We start from the raw sequence: 16,347 nt of genomic DNA, 5'->3' as shown, positions 1-16,347 counted from the left end.
TAAAGGTTTCTCAGTATATTAGAAATGAGTCTACTCTATGAACCAACAATTCTTTGCCTAAGGATTTATCAAAGAGAAAATAAGAACATCTATCTGAAGAGATCTATCCAAACCTAAGTTAGTAGCAGCACTATCTGTAATAACCCAAATTTGGAAGTAACCTAGATGCCCAACAAGAGATGAATGATTGAGTAAGTTGTGATATAGATACATACATACATACACAGTTGAAAGAAATAGTAAAATCTTCTCCTCTGTAAGTCTAGGAGGGAACTGGAAGAAACCATGCTAAGATATGCCAGAAGGAAAAGGATGAATACAAAATGCTGGAACTTCAGAGATGGAACTTAAGAAAGGGGAAAATAAAGGGTGACCTTGGACTAGGTGTGGTCTGTGGCAGCAAATCCAATGACTCTAGGTTAGAGAGGACAATGAGCACCCAGACCACGATGTTAGAGCAGGACTTAAGTGGGTGGTAGAAAAGGTATGTAGGTGCTTATCATGGGGAGATGAGGAGTTCCTGTATTTCAAACATCCTGCATTTCACATATACTTAATACAATAGCCCTACCAGGTGTCCCCTCCATTCATGTGCATATGTAAAGAAATCTTGTCAGGGGACGAGTTGATATATGGAGGTGTGGTGGTGGGAATTGTGCAAAGCTGTACCCCTCTTATCCTATGGTTTTGTCATGTTTCCTTTTTATAAATAAAAAATGAAGAAAGAAAGAAAGAAAGAAAGAAAGAAAGAAAGAAAGAAAGAAAGAAAGAAAAGAAATGGTGAGAGTACCTGCAAAAAAAAAGAAGAAGAAAAGAAAAGAAAGAAAAGAAAAGAAAAGAGAAGAGAAGAAAAGAGAAGAAAAGAAAAGAAAAGAAAAGAAAAGAAAAGAAAAGAAAAGAAAAGAAAAGAACAGGGAAATCTTGGCCAGGCTGGAAGTCTCTCAGAATGGAAAGGACATAGTCGAAGTAAATGATTCATCCTTCCCCAGGCAGTGAAAGCAAGGAAGAAAGAAATATAATCACAGATAATTTAATGACCCAAGATCTGTGAAAAAGGAATTGAAAGGAGTAAGTTTACTTATCTTATCAGGATCACATGTTGGCGAGGCAACTACCATTACAATTTGAAGATTCTTGTAAACCCATCCACAGGAAATTGGGTTAAAGAGAGCACAATTATAAAATATGGAAATTGGAAGTGGCCCAAGAAATCATTCTGTTCCAACTCCAACCTCTGCCTGAATACCTCTCTTCCCACTGGGCCAGGTTAGTATCAACTGGCCTCAAGTTCCAAGTAGTGTCATTGCTTCCAAACATGAACTGATCTCCAGAAGGTGATCTTTCCCTACTCAGAAAAGAGGAAAAAATATATATATATATATATTGGTGTATTGTAATCTATGTAAGAGAGTATAGAGCTGAAATGTATTTGAACACCAAAGCAAAACAAGAGGCTTTGTAGTAGAAGTATAGGACAAAGGTTATTATAGGTTATTAACTAACATTTCTTGGTGACTCATGTCACTACTGGTATCTGTTCTCAGAGGCAAAGAAGCCCTAGGGATTCTGTGTTCTTGCCACAAGTTCACTACTAGGCGATCAAACATGAGCACATTAGATAGTGTCTGAGTAAACATTTATTTCAAGGAAAAGCAAATGAATACACATAAAACAAAGCCAATCAAATGATAGTGAGAACAAGAAAAACTCTTTCCAGACATGTCACTCCCATTGCTTGAACATCACCAAGTTTTACTTCTATCTCTCTGTGGAAATTTTAGATAAAAGTACTTAGTAATACTAACAACAAAGTCTTATAAACTAAAAGCCATTTTTGTTTGTTTGTTTGTTTGTTTGTTATTATTTTTACCAGAGCACTTCTCAGCTCTGGCTTATGGTAGTGTGAGGATTGAACCTGGGACATGGGAGCCTCAGGCATGAAAGTCTTTATGCAGCTACCATTACAACTTGAAGTTTGTTCACAGTAATTTATGCCGTCTCCCCTACCTCAAAGTCATTTCCTACTCCTTCAATTCCTGGAAGCTCATTCTTGGAGGGGGGCTGAGGTGCTCCCACACTTTTCTGTGTCTGTGTCTTCATCAAAAAAAAAAAAGTAGTCCCATTATGTTCCCAAGATCTTCAAAAACTTTCTAATGTTTTTTCCAGTGGGGGCGAGGAAAATAAGTCATTCTGAAATATCCTTAGTGTTTCTGGTTTCCCATAGCAAAGACCTCTAATTCAAAGAAAACTATTTTCGCTTTACCAGTAGAGCCAATCTGAGAAAAGAAAAAATACGCACTCCATGCACTCCTCCATTATTCAAGGGAAAAGAAAAGGCTGGCAAGTACTTGTTAAGGTCACAGCCAGGGGTATAGGAGCACAAAAAGCCTGAAAAATAAATATACAACTAGAGTACACACCTTCCCTAAATCTTGTTACCATACAAAGGGGGAGTCTCACCTGTGGTGGAGTGATACTGTGGTGTCTCTCTTGCACTTTCTGATTCTCTTTCTCTGACTCTCACTTTTTTTCTTTTTTCTTTTCCCCCTGCAATGGAGGTCTCTTTGACTCTTTTGCAACTTGTAAAGAGTCTAAATTTTTGCTCATTTGCTCCTCAATTCCTTCCCTGTGGCACATAAGAACGCACATGTCAAAGATATAAACACCAGACTTCTGTGCTCTCACCCACCCAACAATAACTACCATAGTTGTCCAAAGATCTTAGAGATAAATTGACTATTTACGTGTTTTGGGGTTGTTTTTTTTCAAGTTCATGTGTCAGTTCCTGTGTTCCATATATGAGCAATCTCATCTGGTAGCTGGCCATCACTTCCTTATTCACTTCACTAAGCAATAATCACATCCAGCTTTTGTTCCAAGGCACACAGTCTTTAAATTGTCTTTAAATTGCTGAGTAGTACTCCGTTGAGCATATGTTCTATGGCTTCTTTATCCATGTTTACTTTATAATTTCTTTTGTTTTGAATATTTTATTTATATGAAAGGGATTCATAGAGAAAGAAAGTGATGGAGCACTGCTCGGCTCTGGCTTATGGTGGTGCTGGGGACTGACCTGAGAACTCAGGGCCTTAGGCCTGAAAGTTTTTTTGCATAACCATTATGCTGTCTTCTCAGCCCTATTTCTATTTTAATAATATTAATAATAATTTCTTTCCTGTGCACCAGAGGCTCTGTTTAGCATCATAGAGACATGTTTCCAATGAACCTTTACACACCCCTTCAAGGTAGACTATGTTGTGATTGCTATCGTTCAAGTCATGAGTAAACTATGAAAAAGGAAAGATAAAGGTTTCCACCCTGCCTTAGGAACCTGCAGTTCTACCTCCCCTTTAACCATATGGCCACTCCACCAAGGGACGGAAGTGCATCAAGTCTGATGTGATTCTGACTCTTGATTCATTTCCCCACAACTGGCAGATCCACATTGTCTTGTGTTGAGTCAGCACCTTCTCCTACTGTGTGAACCCTTCAGAGGGCCCATAGATCAGAGTCCCTGAACAACCTCATGAGTGTGTGTGTGTGTGTGTGTGTGTGTGTGTGTGTGTGTGTAGGTTCTCAAATGTCAAAGAATACTAAGAAATGTGTGCCTTTTCTGAGAACTTTGTTGAATTTCTCTTTTTTTTTTTTTTTTTTTTGCCTCCAGGGTTATTGCTGGGGCTCAGTGCCTGCACCATGAATTCAGTGCTACTCGAGGTTATTTTTTTTTTTTTTCCTTTTTGTTGCCCTTGTTGTTTTACCATTGTTGTAGTTATTATTATTGTTGTTATTGATGTCACTGTTGGATGGGACAGAGAGAAATGGAGAAAGGAGGGGAAGACAGAGAGGGGGAGAGAAAGACAGACACCAGCAGACCTGCTTCACTGCCTATGAAGCAACTCCCCTCCATGTGGGGAGCCCGGGGCTTGAACTGGGTCCTTGCGCTTTGCAATATGTGCACTTAACCCGCTGCGCTACCGCCTGACCCCCCACTTTGTTGAATTTCTACAGGACTAGAGCTGACCATACAATACTGCACTCCACAACTTAGACACTCTGAAATTATTTAGAGGCTGTGTTGAAAAAAGTAATATAATTAAATTTACAGAAGCAACAAAGAAAAGGATGAAAGACAAAAAAACATGTACCTAACACACATTTGTATCTAAGCCCATGGTGTTTTAAAAAAATTATTATGACGGGAGTCAGGCAGTAGTGCAGCGGGATAAGCACACCTGGCACAAAATGCAAGGACCGGCCTAAGGATCCTGGTTCAAGCCCCAGGCTCCCCACCTGCAGGGAAGTCGCTTCATAGGCAGTGAAGCAGGTCTATAGGTATCTATCTTTCTCTCCTCCTCTGTGTCTTCCCCTCCTCTCTCCATTTCTCTCTGTCCTATCCAACAACAATGACATCAACTGTCGTTTTCACTGGGCTGGCTTCAAGGGTGGGTAACAGACGACCAGGGACTCATGGTTGAGCTGTATGCAGTATCTCTTTATTCATGCAGGACACAGCGCAATCTATACCAAGCTAGACTAAACTAACAACTAACTAAAACGAACAATGTTGTCTTTATATATACTTCCCAAGTAGGGTGTGAACAGGATGTGATGCAGAGAAGGTGGAGAGAAAAGTGACTGGTGAAAATCAGGGTATGACAAGGAGAGGGGGTGGAGCAGGTGAGAATTCTACCACTAAACCACCAATGCCCTAGAGGGAAGGTGGTGCTTGTTAACAGAGGTTATGTAAATAGAATGAAGTGGTTATGTAAATAGAATGCAGTGTTAAGCAGGGGAGATTTAAACCAAATGAAACAGAAGGGGGTTTTAAAAGCAGAATTAGAAGATACCAACAATCAACAACAACAACAATAACTACAACAACAATAAAAAACAACAAGGGCAACAAAAGGGAAAATAAATAAAATAAAATAAATAAAATCATTATGATGCAGAATATCCATGGGAAGTGTGAAGTCCTGCATTTCAGACCCCCACAGGTTCTTTGGAGCACTTAAATACAGGGAAAGTGCCAGTCTAAAAATTCAATTGTTTTTAAGCACAAAGTGAAAAAAAAATGTTTCTGGAAAAATAGATTGTCCTACTTCTGAAGAGCAGTGTTCTAGTCTAAAATATGGGCGTGTTAATATTCTAGCAAAGTAACCTTTGTTGTTTTAGAAAGAATATATCATATGAAGGACAAAAAGTGATGTGTTGAACAGATAAAAAATAGTGTGCTGTGTAAAACCATATTCTATAGACAACACTATAGAGAGTGTGTAATTTAATTATGCTATAAATTATCTTATGTACTACTGTATGTATACATACAGTATAATTATGGTAGACATACATGTATATGCATAAGTATACATTATAATTATGTTATAATATATTACATGATAGTGTATAAAATCAGAATTACCTAGATAGAATTCCTGGAAATACAAATTTGTGGAAGGAAGCAAAGTCTATACAACTGGGTCTTCTCAGTGACCAAATAAGTCCTCAGCCCAGAACACAGGCTCAGTGCTGGGAAGCACCCCCTACTATAAAACCATCTCTCTTCTTCTGCATTTATTCTAGGACCTGGTCATCTAGAGTGGACTCTTTGGATCTTCTGCAGGAAGGTAGAACCTAAGATTCAAATGGGAAACAGGGAGAAACCATGTCTGTCTGTACCACTTTCATGGGGGCTCTTCCATGTCCCATAGCCCCTGTTGGTCAGAGAGGACATAAAGAAAATCATTGGACCTTTGAGTTACAAGGAGAATGAGTGATGCACACCCATCCCTCCACCAAGTCATTGACCTGGTAAATCATATAAACCCTAGGCAAAGAAAATTGGTGAACAGGAGAGAACTCTTACATTACCATGATAGGAGTCCAGGTTTGAACCCTAGCACCCCATGGCAGTACCATGGCAACAGGGCAAGCTCTGATGCTGTAATCTCTCCCAATTTCTCCCTCAGCACCTCTGTCCCAATAGCTGAAAGAAACAAAGTGGTGGGGGTCAAGTGGTGGCACATCTGGTTAAACACACACATTATAGTGCACAAGGACCCAGGTTGAAGCCCCTGGTCCCCACCTGCAGGGGGGAAAGCTTCACAAGTGGTGGAGCAGGGCTGCAAGTCTCTCTTTGCCTCCCTCCCTCTCTATCTCCCCCTTCCTTCTCAATTTGTCTCTGTCTCTATCCAATAATAAATTTAAAAAATATTTTTTAAAAAGTGGCTCAGGGGCACTGAACTCATACAGACACAAGATCCTGCTCCACACATACACAGATGTGAGATTCTAGGAGGTTGAGACATCAGGTTCCTTGTATCTCTATCACTCCATCCACTAGTTAGTCCTCTTACCAATCTGATCAAGGTAGGTGCCACCCAGTGCTTTTATTTTTCCAAGATCTAGGAAAGGACTTGAAAATTATCTGACATTTCAATCCAGCCTACTTCCCTCTTCACCTAAGAACCTATAAAGAGGCCAGCTCACCTGCTAAGCGAACCTCTATGAATCATGTCAGGCAAAAGGGATGAAACAGCCCCCATGCAATCTGCAGGGGGAAAAAAACAGATCCAAAGTAGGCTGCCAGGTTAGCCTCTCTGATTGCCAAGGAAACGTCAGCTGATTACACCCCAGAAGGAAAGGGGGACAGATGGATTGATGTGACTAATGTCATTAGCCTATTTGCCTGTGGGGAGAAGAAACAGGGATTTACCCATATGTTTTTATCAAGGTAAGGGTTGGGAATCTGATGGCTTGCCTTCTCAGTAAAAGAAATCATTATCCAGTATGCATTTGTCCATTTCTTTCTGTATCTGGGTTGTGAAAACCAGAGTAGAATCTATTCTGATCCAATTGATCACTGTGTGACCACACTCGAAGAGTCACACCACACATGTATAGGAGACTGCTCTCTGATTATAAAAAAAGAGTAACACAGGGCCCACAACAAGGATGAGAGAGGCATATCTGAAACAATGAAAAGCAGAAAAGAGATAACATGATAAATAATAGTAATAATAATATGTCCAAGAAAGAAGGGCTAAATAGAAGAATGAGGAGGGAAGGAAGGAGAAAGATAAGGACAGGATTTCCTGGGACATAAGAGATGTGCCTCAGGCTGATCTTCAGCCTTGCGCACTCCTCACTGCCTGTCCCCTAGACTTCCTCCAAAGACTAACATTTTGCTTTGCATTCAACAGATGCATGTTTATGCTTCCTGTGCTCAGCTGTCAGAAACTTCATCTGTTCAAATGCTAGTTTTGAGGGCTGAAAAAAAAAAAAGCTTATGGGGGAAATCTGATCCAGCAGCCACCACTGGAGCAACACAAAAATATAACGTTCATTTTTCAGTAAGTTCTATTGAATTTCCACTATAGCAACATAATTGCCAATTTTAGATTGAATAGCCCGCATTTTAATAAAACTAAAAAAAATAGCATTCTTGGTACAGTGTAATGAGTTTTTGAGTTTACGTTCTGCAAATATCTCAAAAACAGTTGGAAAAATAAAACAGGATCAGGGACTGGGCAGTGGCACACCTAGTTAAGTGCACCTATTACCAAGTTTGAGCACCCACTCCCTATCTATGGAGGTTGGGGGAGATGCTTCACAAGCAGTGAAGCAAGTGTGCAGATGTCTATCTTTCTATCTCTCTATCTCCCTCAATTTCCCTCTCTCAATTTCTCTTTATTCTATTTAATTAAGATTAGAAAGAAAAAAGAAAAAACATCCACCAAGAATGGTGGATTCATAGTGCCAGGGCACTGAGCCTTAGTAATATTCCTAGAGGCAATTAAAAAGGGAAAAAAAAGGAAAGAAAAGGGGGGGAAAAGGAAAAGGAAACAGAATCAAAAGTCAATTGAGAAGGGCTAGGTGGTCATGTCCCCAATAGAGGGTATACATTACCATGTGCAAGGACCCAGGTTCAAGTCCCCATGTCCCACTTGCAAGGGAGAAGCTTCATGAGCAGTGAAGCAATGCTACAGGCATCTTTCTCTCTCCCTCCCTATCTCCCCCTACCCCTACTCTATTTCTCTTGGTCTCTATCAAAAAAGGTGCGGGGAGGCAGGCATTGACAGAGGCTGGGAAAGAGGCTCAGTGGTGGAGCACATGCTTTGTATGCGTATGGAGTCCTAGAGGCTATCCTTGGTAGCACAAAAGGTAGAGCAGTGGTCTCCCACCCTGCCCTCACCATAAAATAAAAATCAGTTACAGCAGGAACATAAATATTCAAAGGATCATTTGTGACGGATTTATAAAAGCATTCCGGCCCAGGAAGAGTGCCTAACCTCATCAGGACAAGATTCATGGGGCATGAGGTGAAGTATTAGGGTCATGCTTCAGTAATGGGGAATGATTAAGCTTAAACTGACTGATGTTTTAGTCCTGCCAGATCATTATAAAGAGAAGGATGCAGAACTATAAAGCATAGCTCAGAAAACTTAACTGTGTTCCAGAAAAAGAAAAAAAAAAAGGTCTAAAACATACCATGGTTTTAGGATGTTTCATAGTAACTGGAATAGTGGACTGGAAAGTATGAGGCACAGGATGGCCCCTCTGCACTGCAAATATTGAGGAAGCTCTAACAGCTTGTTGTTAGACCAGGAGGAGCTCCAAGGTGAGATAAGGACAGAGAAATGGGCAGGCTGTTAAGACATCCTTTGGCTGTACTGTGGATTGGTAAAGCCATTATGAAAAATGGTAGGGAGAACCCTTAAACAATTACAAATATCAAGTCAGTGTGCAACCAGTTATCTCAATTGTGAATATTAATACTCAAAATACAAAAACACTAAGTTAAACACATACATGGACTCCGATGTTCTTCTCAGCACTATTCAGAAATGTTGGTGATCAACACTTAGAAACAGCCAGTGTCAAGGGAGTCAGGCGGTGGTGCAGCGAGTTAAGCTCACGTGATGCAAAGCGCAGGGGCCAGCGTAAGGATCCCAGTTTGAGTCCCCGGCTCCCCACCTGCAGGGGAGTTGCTTCACAGGCGAAGCAAGTCTGCAGGTATCTATCTTTCTCTCACCCTCTCTGTCTTCCCCTCCTCTCTACATTTCTCTCTGTCCTATCCAACAACAACGACAACAAGAATAACTACAACAATAAAAAAACAAGGGCAATATAAAGGGAATAAATAAATATTTTTTTTAAGTTTTTAAAAAAGAAAGAAATAGCCAGTGCCCACTGACAGAAAAGTGGATAAGGAAGATGTGATGTACATGCAAAATGAAATAGTAGTCCATGAAATTATGAGCTGAAACCCTGCCACCTGCAACAACATGACTGAGGCTGGAGCATGGCTGTTAGTTTGAGCAAGATGCGATATGGAACAAGGTAAGTAAGGGGCCAGGTGGTGGTGCATCTGGTGTAGTGTACCTGTTACAATGTGCAAGGACCCAGGTACAAGCTCCCAGTCCCCACCTGCAGGGGTAAAGCTTCACAAGTGGTGGAGTAGCGATGCAGGTGTGTCTCTCTCTCTCTACCTTGCTATCTTTCCCTGCCTCTTGATTTCTGTCTCTAGTCAATAAATAAATACATTATTAAAAAATAACAAGTGAGGTATGATTTCAGTGACATGAAGTATACATTAAAAAAAAAAACCTGATGAACTAGGAAAAACAAAAATAAAGTCTTAGAATATGAGGCCAAATTGATAGATTTCAGCAGGATATAGATAAATCAGGTAAAGGGGAGTTCATTGAGTAGTGAAGGACTGAGCTGAGATTTCAGTGGTGAGTTTGTTCTAGCAGGTACAGACACTGATTTATGATCCACACCTGAAGCTTACACAACATTACAGTGCAATGCAATGTCAATGGAGTATTTTTTTAAATTTTTTATTAGTTTATTACCACCCACCAGGGCTATCACTAGGACTCAGCTCAGTGGCTGCACCATACCCAGTGACCATCTTTTTAGTTGTTTATTTGTTTTTTTCCTTTTCCTTTCTTCCTTTTTATTTTTTTAAATAGACAGGTGAGGAGGAATAGATACCTGAATAATTGCTTCACTGTTCATAAAGTCTCCCTCTTGTAGGTGGATCATGTAATTTGAACCTGGGCCTGACACTTCTTTACTAGGTGGACAACCACCTGATAAAATTATTTTTTTTAATTTTTATTTATAAAAAGGAAACACTGCAAAACTTGAGGACCAGCTTAAGGATCTCAGTTCGAGTGCCCGGCTCCCCACCTGCAGGGGGGTCACTTCACAAGCAGTGGAGCAGGTCTGCAGGTGTCTTTTTCTCTCCCCATCTGTTTTCCCCACCTTTCTCTAGTTCTCTCTATCCTATTCGGCAACAACAATATCAATAACAACAACAACAATAACCACAACAATGATAAAAAAAAGGGCAACAAAAAAGGAAAATAAATAAATTTTTTTTAAAAAAAAGGGGGGAGTCGGGTGGTAGTACAGTGGGTTAAGCGCAGGTGCTGTAAAGTGCAAGGACCAGCTTAAGGATCCCGGTTCAAGCCCCTGGCTCCCCACCTGCAGGGGAGTCACTTCACAGGTGGTGAAGCAGGTCTGCAGGTTTTATCTTTCTTTGCCCCTGTTTTCCCCTCCTCTCTCCATTTCTCTCTGTCCTATCCAACAAGGACAACATTAATAACAACAACAATGACTACAACAACAATAAAAAACAACAAGGGTAACAAAAGGGAAAATAAACATAAAAAAATTTTTTTAAAAAGGAAACACTGACAAAACACACAAGATAAGAGGGGTTCAACTCCACACAATTCCCACCACCAGAACTCCATATCCCGTCCCCTCCCCAGATAGCTTTCCTATTCTTCAACCTTCTGAGAGTATGGACCCAGTGTCATTATGGGGTGCAGAAGGTGGGAGGTCTGGCTTCTGAATTGCTTCCCCACTGAACATGGGCATTGGCAGGTTGACCCATACTCCCAGCCTATCTCTCTCTTTCCCTAGTGGGGCAGGGCTGATAAGATTATTTTTAAAGATAAGAAGTCTAGGTTCCAGGGACCAGGTGTTAGCACACTGAATTAAGCACACAGAGTGTGAAGCACTAGGACTCCTTCAAGGACCCCAGTTCAAATCCCCAGCTCCCCAACTGTAGGGGGGGGGGTCAGTTCACAAGAGGTGAAGCAGGTCTGCAGGTGTCTATCTTTCTCTCCCCCTCTCTATCTTTCCCTCCTCTCTCAATTTCTCTCTGTGCTATGCAACAGCAATAATGGGAAAGAAATGGTCAGCAGGAGCAGTGGGTTCGTAGTACAGGCACCAAGCCCCAGTGATAAACCTGGAGGAAAAAAAAAAAGACTAGGCTCTGATTATCAAGATGAACATGCCAGAGATTAAGAGCAAGGAAAGCTCCAGAGAGGCTCATGCTTCGTTTCCAGCACAGCCCAGGTAGGGAAACAGGAGTGGGAGAAGGCACATGTAGGGTGAAGTCATATTTGTAGAGAAAAGGGAGGCAGCACTGTCAGGACAACCAAGGGATGTCCATCATGAAAACCTTATTATTTTGTTCAGGATGTGGGATGTGACGCCATCTGCTGAGAATGTGGGGGCAAAGAGAGTGATGCCAGTTCTTGAGTAGCAGAGGTGGATGAAGAAGAGGGAGGGAGTGGATCTCTACCACAGAGGAGATTAAAACTTGCTCTGCAAGGTGTACAGTCTCTTTTCATCCTAGAATGTAGTGCTTGTGTTCACAGGAGTGACCAGAAGAGGTGGCATCTGGGCTTAGGTTCTGCAGAATGGAGGCACAGTAGAGAAAAACTTCTGCCAAAGTGTGAGTCAATGTGGAGGCCAAGGGTTCTGAGCTACTTCAAGGCAGAGCTTCTCTCTTGCAAGAGAGAAGAAGCAAGCTACTCTTTCCAGCTGATCTGGGGAGAGGATTGGCCATTTCTTGTTTGATCTGGGCACAGGTAGCATGAACTGATGTGTCAGCAAGCTGCTCACTCATGTGTCCACACCACTTTTTCTGTAGGTTAATTGGCCAAAGAAGGAAGAGAAACATGGGGGCTGGTTGATAGTACAGCGGGTTAAGCACACATGGTGCTAACTGCAAGGACCCAAGTAAGGATCCCTGTTTGAGCCCCCAGCTCCCCACCTACAGGGGGGATCACTTCACAAGTGGTAAAGCAGTTCTGCAGGTGTCTTTCTCTCCCTCTCTTTTTCTTCCCTTCCTCTCTCGATTTCTCTCTGTCCTATCCAACAACAACAGCAATAACAACAATGACAACAAGGGCAACAAAAAATGGGGAAAACAGCCTCCAGGAGCAGTGGATTCATAGTGCAGGTACCAAGCACCAGTGATAACCCTGGAGGCAAAAAGGAAAAGGAGGAGGAGGAGGAAGAGAAACACAACAGAAGTGGGAGGATCCACCTGATGGTAAGACCAATGGTGCCATCTGGAGGTACCTGCTGTGGAGGCTGGAAGTTGAGGGGGACCATGCTGGAAGGGACCTCTGACCTGGCAGAAACTCTACAGTAAGCCAGCAACATTCATAGTCACACGGAGAAAATACTTGTCACTTCACTCCTCACATACTTAATCACTAATAAACATCCACATTTGTGACCTTTGGCAATTTACAGCACTTCTACAAGACTCAATATCCCTCTGTGTAGAACAGGTTTCAGTGTAGTCTCTGCCTCTCACCCTATCCCTTCTCATTGTGAGGATCATCTGAGATGTTACACGATGAATGCAATGTTTAACCATAACCCCCACAACATTTTTTATCATTACTCACAGTATCAATTGTCAGATGACAGAGCATGTTTGAAATCACCCCAAGATTCTCCCTGGCTCACAGATATTTGATAAACATTTGTCTCATCCAAATCTGAAATCCTGGGGAACACAAAGTGTGGAGAGGACACACCAAGAACAGAACAGGAACCATCATCACCTGCCTCAAGGGAAAATAAAACACATCCCAAAAAAAAAGCGGCGTGCAAAAAAGTTGTAAAGCCACATAGTAGTCAGGTTTCAAAGAATAGAGCTGCTTAAATATAGATGAGCTAAGAAGGTGCAGATCAGCCAGCAAGAAGAGAAGGTGTAGGACTGATGAACAAATTTACACAAAACCAAATGTGTGAGAGCCAAAAAGACAAGGGGACATGGCCTGGGGAGACAGCACCCATCCCCACACCCTCAAGATCTCAGAATCATCCAATCTGAGAACATAGGCAGCATGGAATGCAGGAGCCTCAGTGGTTAACAGAGACCTGAAAGCAGAGAGATCTGAAGAAGGGCAGAAGAAAAACAATTGTTTAAAGTTCCCATTGCTGACCTGCAAAGCCAGTTTTGAGCATGAAGACCTCAAAAACCTCTCTAGAAACTAGCAGGGAACAGGACAACAGACAGGTTGGTTACAGAGATTTTTCCCCTGCAGCTGTGAGTGGGATGTGCTACATCCCAGAAGACAGAGGCAAGAAAACCCACACGATGTAATGAGACTCACAGATGCCACATTATAGCAGTCCGTCTTTAAGCGTCAAGTCGGGAACTACAGGGGTAGAGCTTGCTGCTGGCAATTGTGCTGAATGAACTGTGAACTAATAGCCATTTATAAACTTCATTTTTTCACCAGTCCTGCATACACAGAATATGTTCTGGAGATAAAAAGCATACTGAAATGCTAAGACAATATCATGCAAGTACATGGGTTGATACACTGCTGCTGATGTGAGAAATATACAGAGTACTTCATGATTAGATCACCCATAAAAATTACATTGAGTACTGGGTGTTAGCTCACCTGGTGGAGTGCACACATGATCAATAGCAAAGACTATGGCTCAGCCCCCACCTGCACATGGGGAAGCTTCATGAGTAATGAAGTAGTACTGCAGGTACCTTTCCATCTTTCTCTCGTTCCCTATCTCTCTGTCTCTAACCTTCTACTGAAAAAAAAAAAAAAAAAGAATCCCCTACCACATCATCATAAGCCAGAGCTGAGCAGTGCTCTGGTTAAAGAGAGAGAGAGGGGGGGGGGGGAAGAGGGAAAAAAGAAGAAATTGCTTTCAAGAATAGCGAAGTCATATAAACAGCAAGCCCCAGAGATAGCCCTGGTAGGTGTAGATAGACAGACAGACAGAAAGACAGACAGACAGACATAGATATATACAGAGAGAAACAGAGCCAGAAGACCACTCTGTTATCTTCATTACCTAAATCTCTTTTGTTGCCGTTAGTGCAAAGGGTGTTCCCTAAGTTGTAAATACTCAAAACAGCATAATCTGGCATCTATGTTTACTCTCCCATAAATCAACTACAATCTATAGAATGTGACCTGCAGGCTCCAGAAGTTACACCTAAAGATCCAGAACATACATCTTCCAGACACAAACAGCACAATGCATAGAGCCCAAACCATGGTGAGGACACACACTGCAGTGAAAACCAAGGCTGGTTTTAATTAGAATGGGAAATCAAGCCCTGTAGGAATTCCCACACACCTCCTAAGGCAAACTCACCCAGCTCACTTCACACAGTAGCTGATCAATATCTGGACTCCAGGAAGGAAAGCAGAAAAGTCAAAGATTCAGAATGTAAGATTGTGATTGATTTTTCTTCTAAGGGCTCAGAGGATACAAATTGCAAAACAGCTATCAGCAGCAAGGGAGCACGGGCCAGGTGGAACAGCCTTGAGGAATAAAAGGGAGTCAGAGCCAACAATCAGGTAAGAGGATCACGATGCACTCCTATTTATAGATAAAACCACAGGCTCTTAGAACCCCTAACTTGGCCCTCTCCTGCCTCACAGCTATTCAAGCCTATCCTCCCACAGCTTAAGGACCCACTTTCCAAAGGCGATGGGTTCTGAGTGCTCCACACCAGCTCTTCACTTGCATCCTCTGGGCTATAGTTATTCTTGCCTCCTCTGCAGTAGCTCGTGATCTTGTTTTCTGCTTGCCTGGCCAGCGGAGTAAAGCTAGGACACAGCCAAGCTCTGAGATATTGACTACAGTGATGAAGCACTGGCCAGAGAGGGAAGGAATGACCCTGCTCTGTGTGGAATCTCTGCAGATGCCATGCCCACATGGACGTGTGAATCCACCTTTCCAGGAACTCAGGTTGGCATATCCCACCTACACAAACACACGCACACTCACAGTCAATGTGCTTGGTTTTGATTTCACACTTCTAATTGGACATGAAATCATTATATGAAAATCCATGGCAGAGCGATTAAAGCAATTGTCCATAATTATCAAAGTTGTTAATATTCAAATTTTATTCACACTTTAATATGCACATTTTGCAACACTGATGCATAAAAAGAAAACTAAGAATAAAATAGTCTGCCTTGAATGACAGTATGAGATAATGAATATTTACTCCCATTCTAAACTGTCTCAGGGCCTAAACACACTGATTCCTCCTCTGCATCTCATTAGACCAGACTGACAGCTCTTTGTCTTGAAATCTGTCAGATGGTTCAGTCTGGACATGACTTATCTCAGGAAGGTTAGTCCTGATGACATACTATAAACAAAACAGTTCAGGAAATCAGGATGGTAAGAAGGAGAAAGGAAAAGAAAATCTAGTTAGCAAAATCTTAACTACAGAGTTTGATACTTGAACCTGAATTGTGACACCCCCACCCCTGAAATGTGTCTAGTCAGTCCTAGAACTATCTGTCACTGGTATCAGCTACTGTCACTCACTGCTTGTGTCCTGGCCATGGGATCATTACTACCAGGCGGACTGTGGAATTGGAAATAACAAGAGCCGTGGATGTGCAAATGTGTTACAAATTATGACTGAAGCCCATGGCAAACAGGTATCCATTGTAGAATATTAAACAACTCAGAGACTAATATTTTTAAAAGCTGGCATCTGTCAAATTCCCCTATATGCCTCCTTCTACACGTATCAGACTTTCTTTTTATTTAATTTATTTATTTATTTATTTATAAAACGGAAATATTGAAAAAGTCATAGGTTAAGAGGGGTACAATTCCACACAATTCCCACCACCAGAACTCCATATCCCTTCCTCTCCCTTGAAAACTTTCCTATTCGTTATCTCTTTAGTAGTATGGACCCAGGATCATTATGGGGTGCAGAAGGTAGAAGTTCTGGCTTGTGTAATTGCTTCCCTTCTGGCTACTGTCTTTCCCTAGTGAGGTAGGGCTCTAGGGAGGTGGGGTTCCAGGACACACTGGTGGGGTCGTCTACCCAGGGAAGTCTGGTTGGCATGATGATAGCATCTGGAACCTGATAGCTGAAAAAAAGAGTCAAGATATAAAGCAGAACAAGTTGTTGACTAATCATGAACCTAAAGGCAAGAATATTGCAGATGAAGATTTGGGGTCTCCATTTTGGAATAAGGTCTATTTTAGGTGTATTCCAAGGGAGCA

The 16,347-nt window shown here is 41.8% G+C and overlaps 1 protein-coding gene across 3 annotated transcripts in view; it reads right to left on the bottom strand.

Moving 5' to 3' along the window:
- GABRB3 (gamma-aminobutyric acid type A receptor subunit beta3) overlaps positions 1 to 16,347 on the bottom strand; it is a 266,967-nt gene that overhangs the window by 191,336 nt on the left and 59,284 nt on the right. The window contains exon 2 of one of the 3 annotated variants that reach the window (XM_060179253.1): positions 5,872 to 5,986. The exons of the other annotated variants lie outside the window; for them this stretch is intronic. Within the exon in view, the coding sequence (XP_060035236.1) occupies positions 5,872 to 5,919 (48 nt within the window). The 5' untranslated portion in view covers positions 5,920 to 5,986. The remainder of the gene's footprint in view (positions 1 to 5,871; positions 5,987 to 16,347) is intronic. 3 annotated transcript variants of the gene reach the window in all.

Source organism: Erinaceus europaeus, chromosome 20, assembly GCF_950295315.1.
Source record: "Erinaceus europaeus chromosome 20, mEriEur2.1, whole genome shotgun sequence".
Taxonomy (NCBI): Eukaryota; Metazoa; Chordata; class Mammalia; order Eulipotyphla; family Erinaceidae; genus Erinaceus; species Erinaceus europaeus.
Note: the sequence above shows the minus strand (reverse complement) of the source record. Positions and strands in the feature narration are given on the sequence as shown.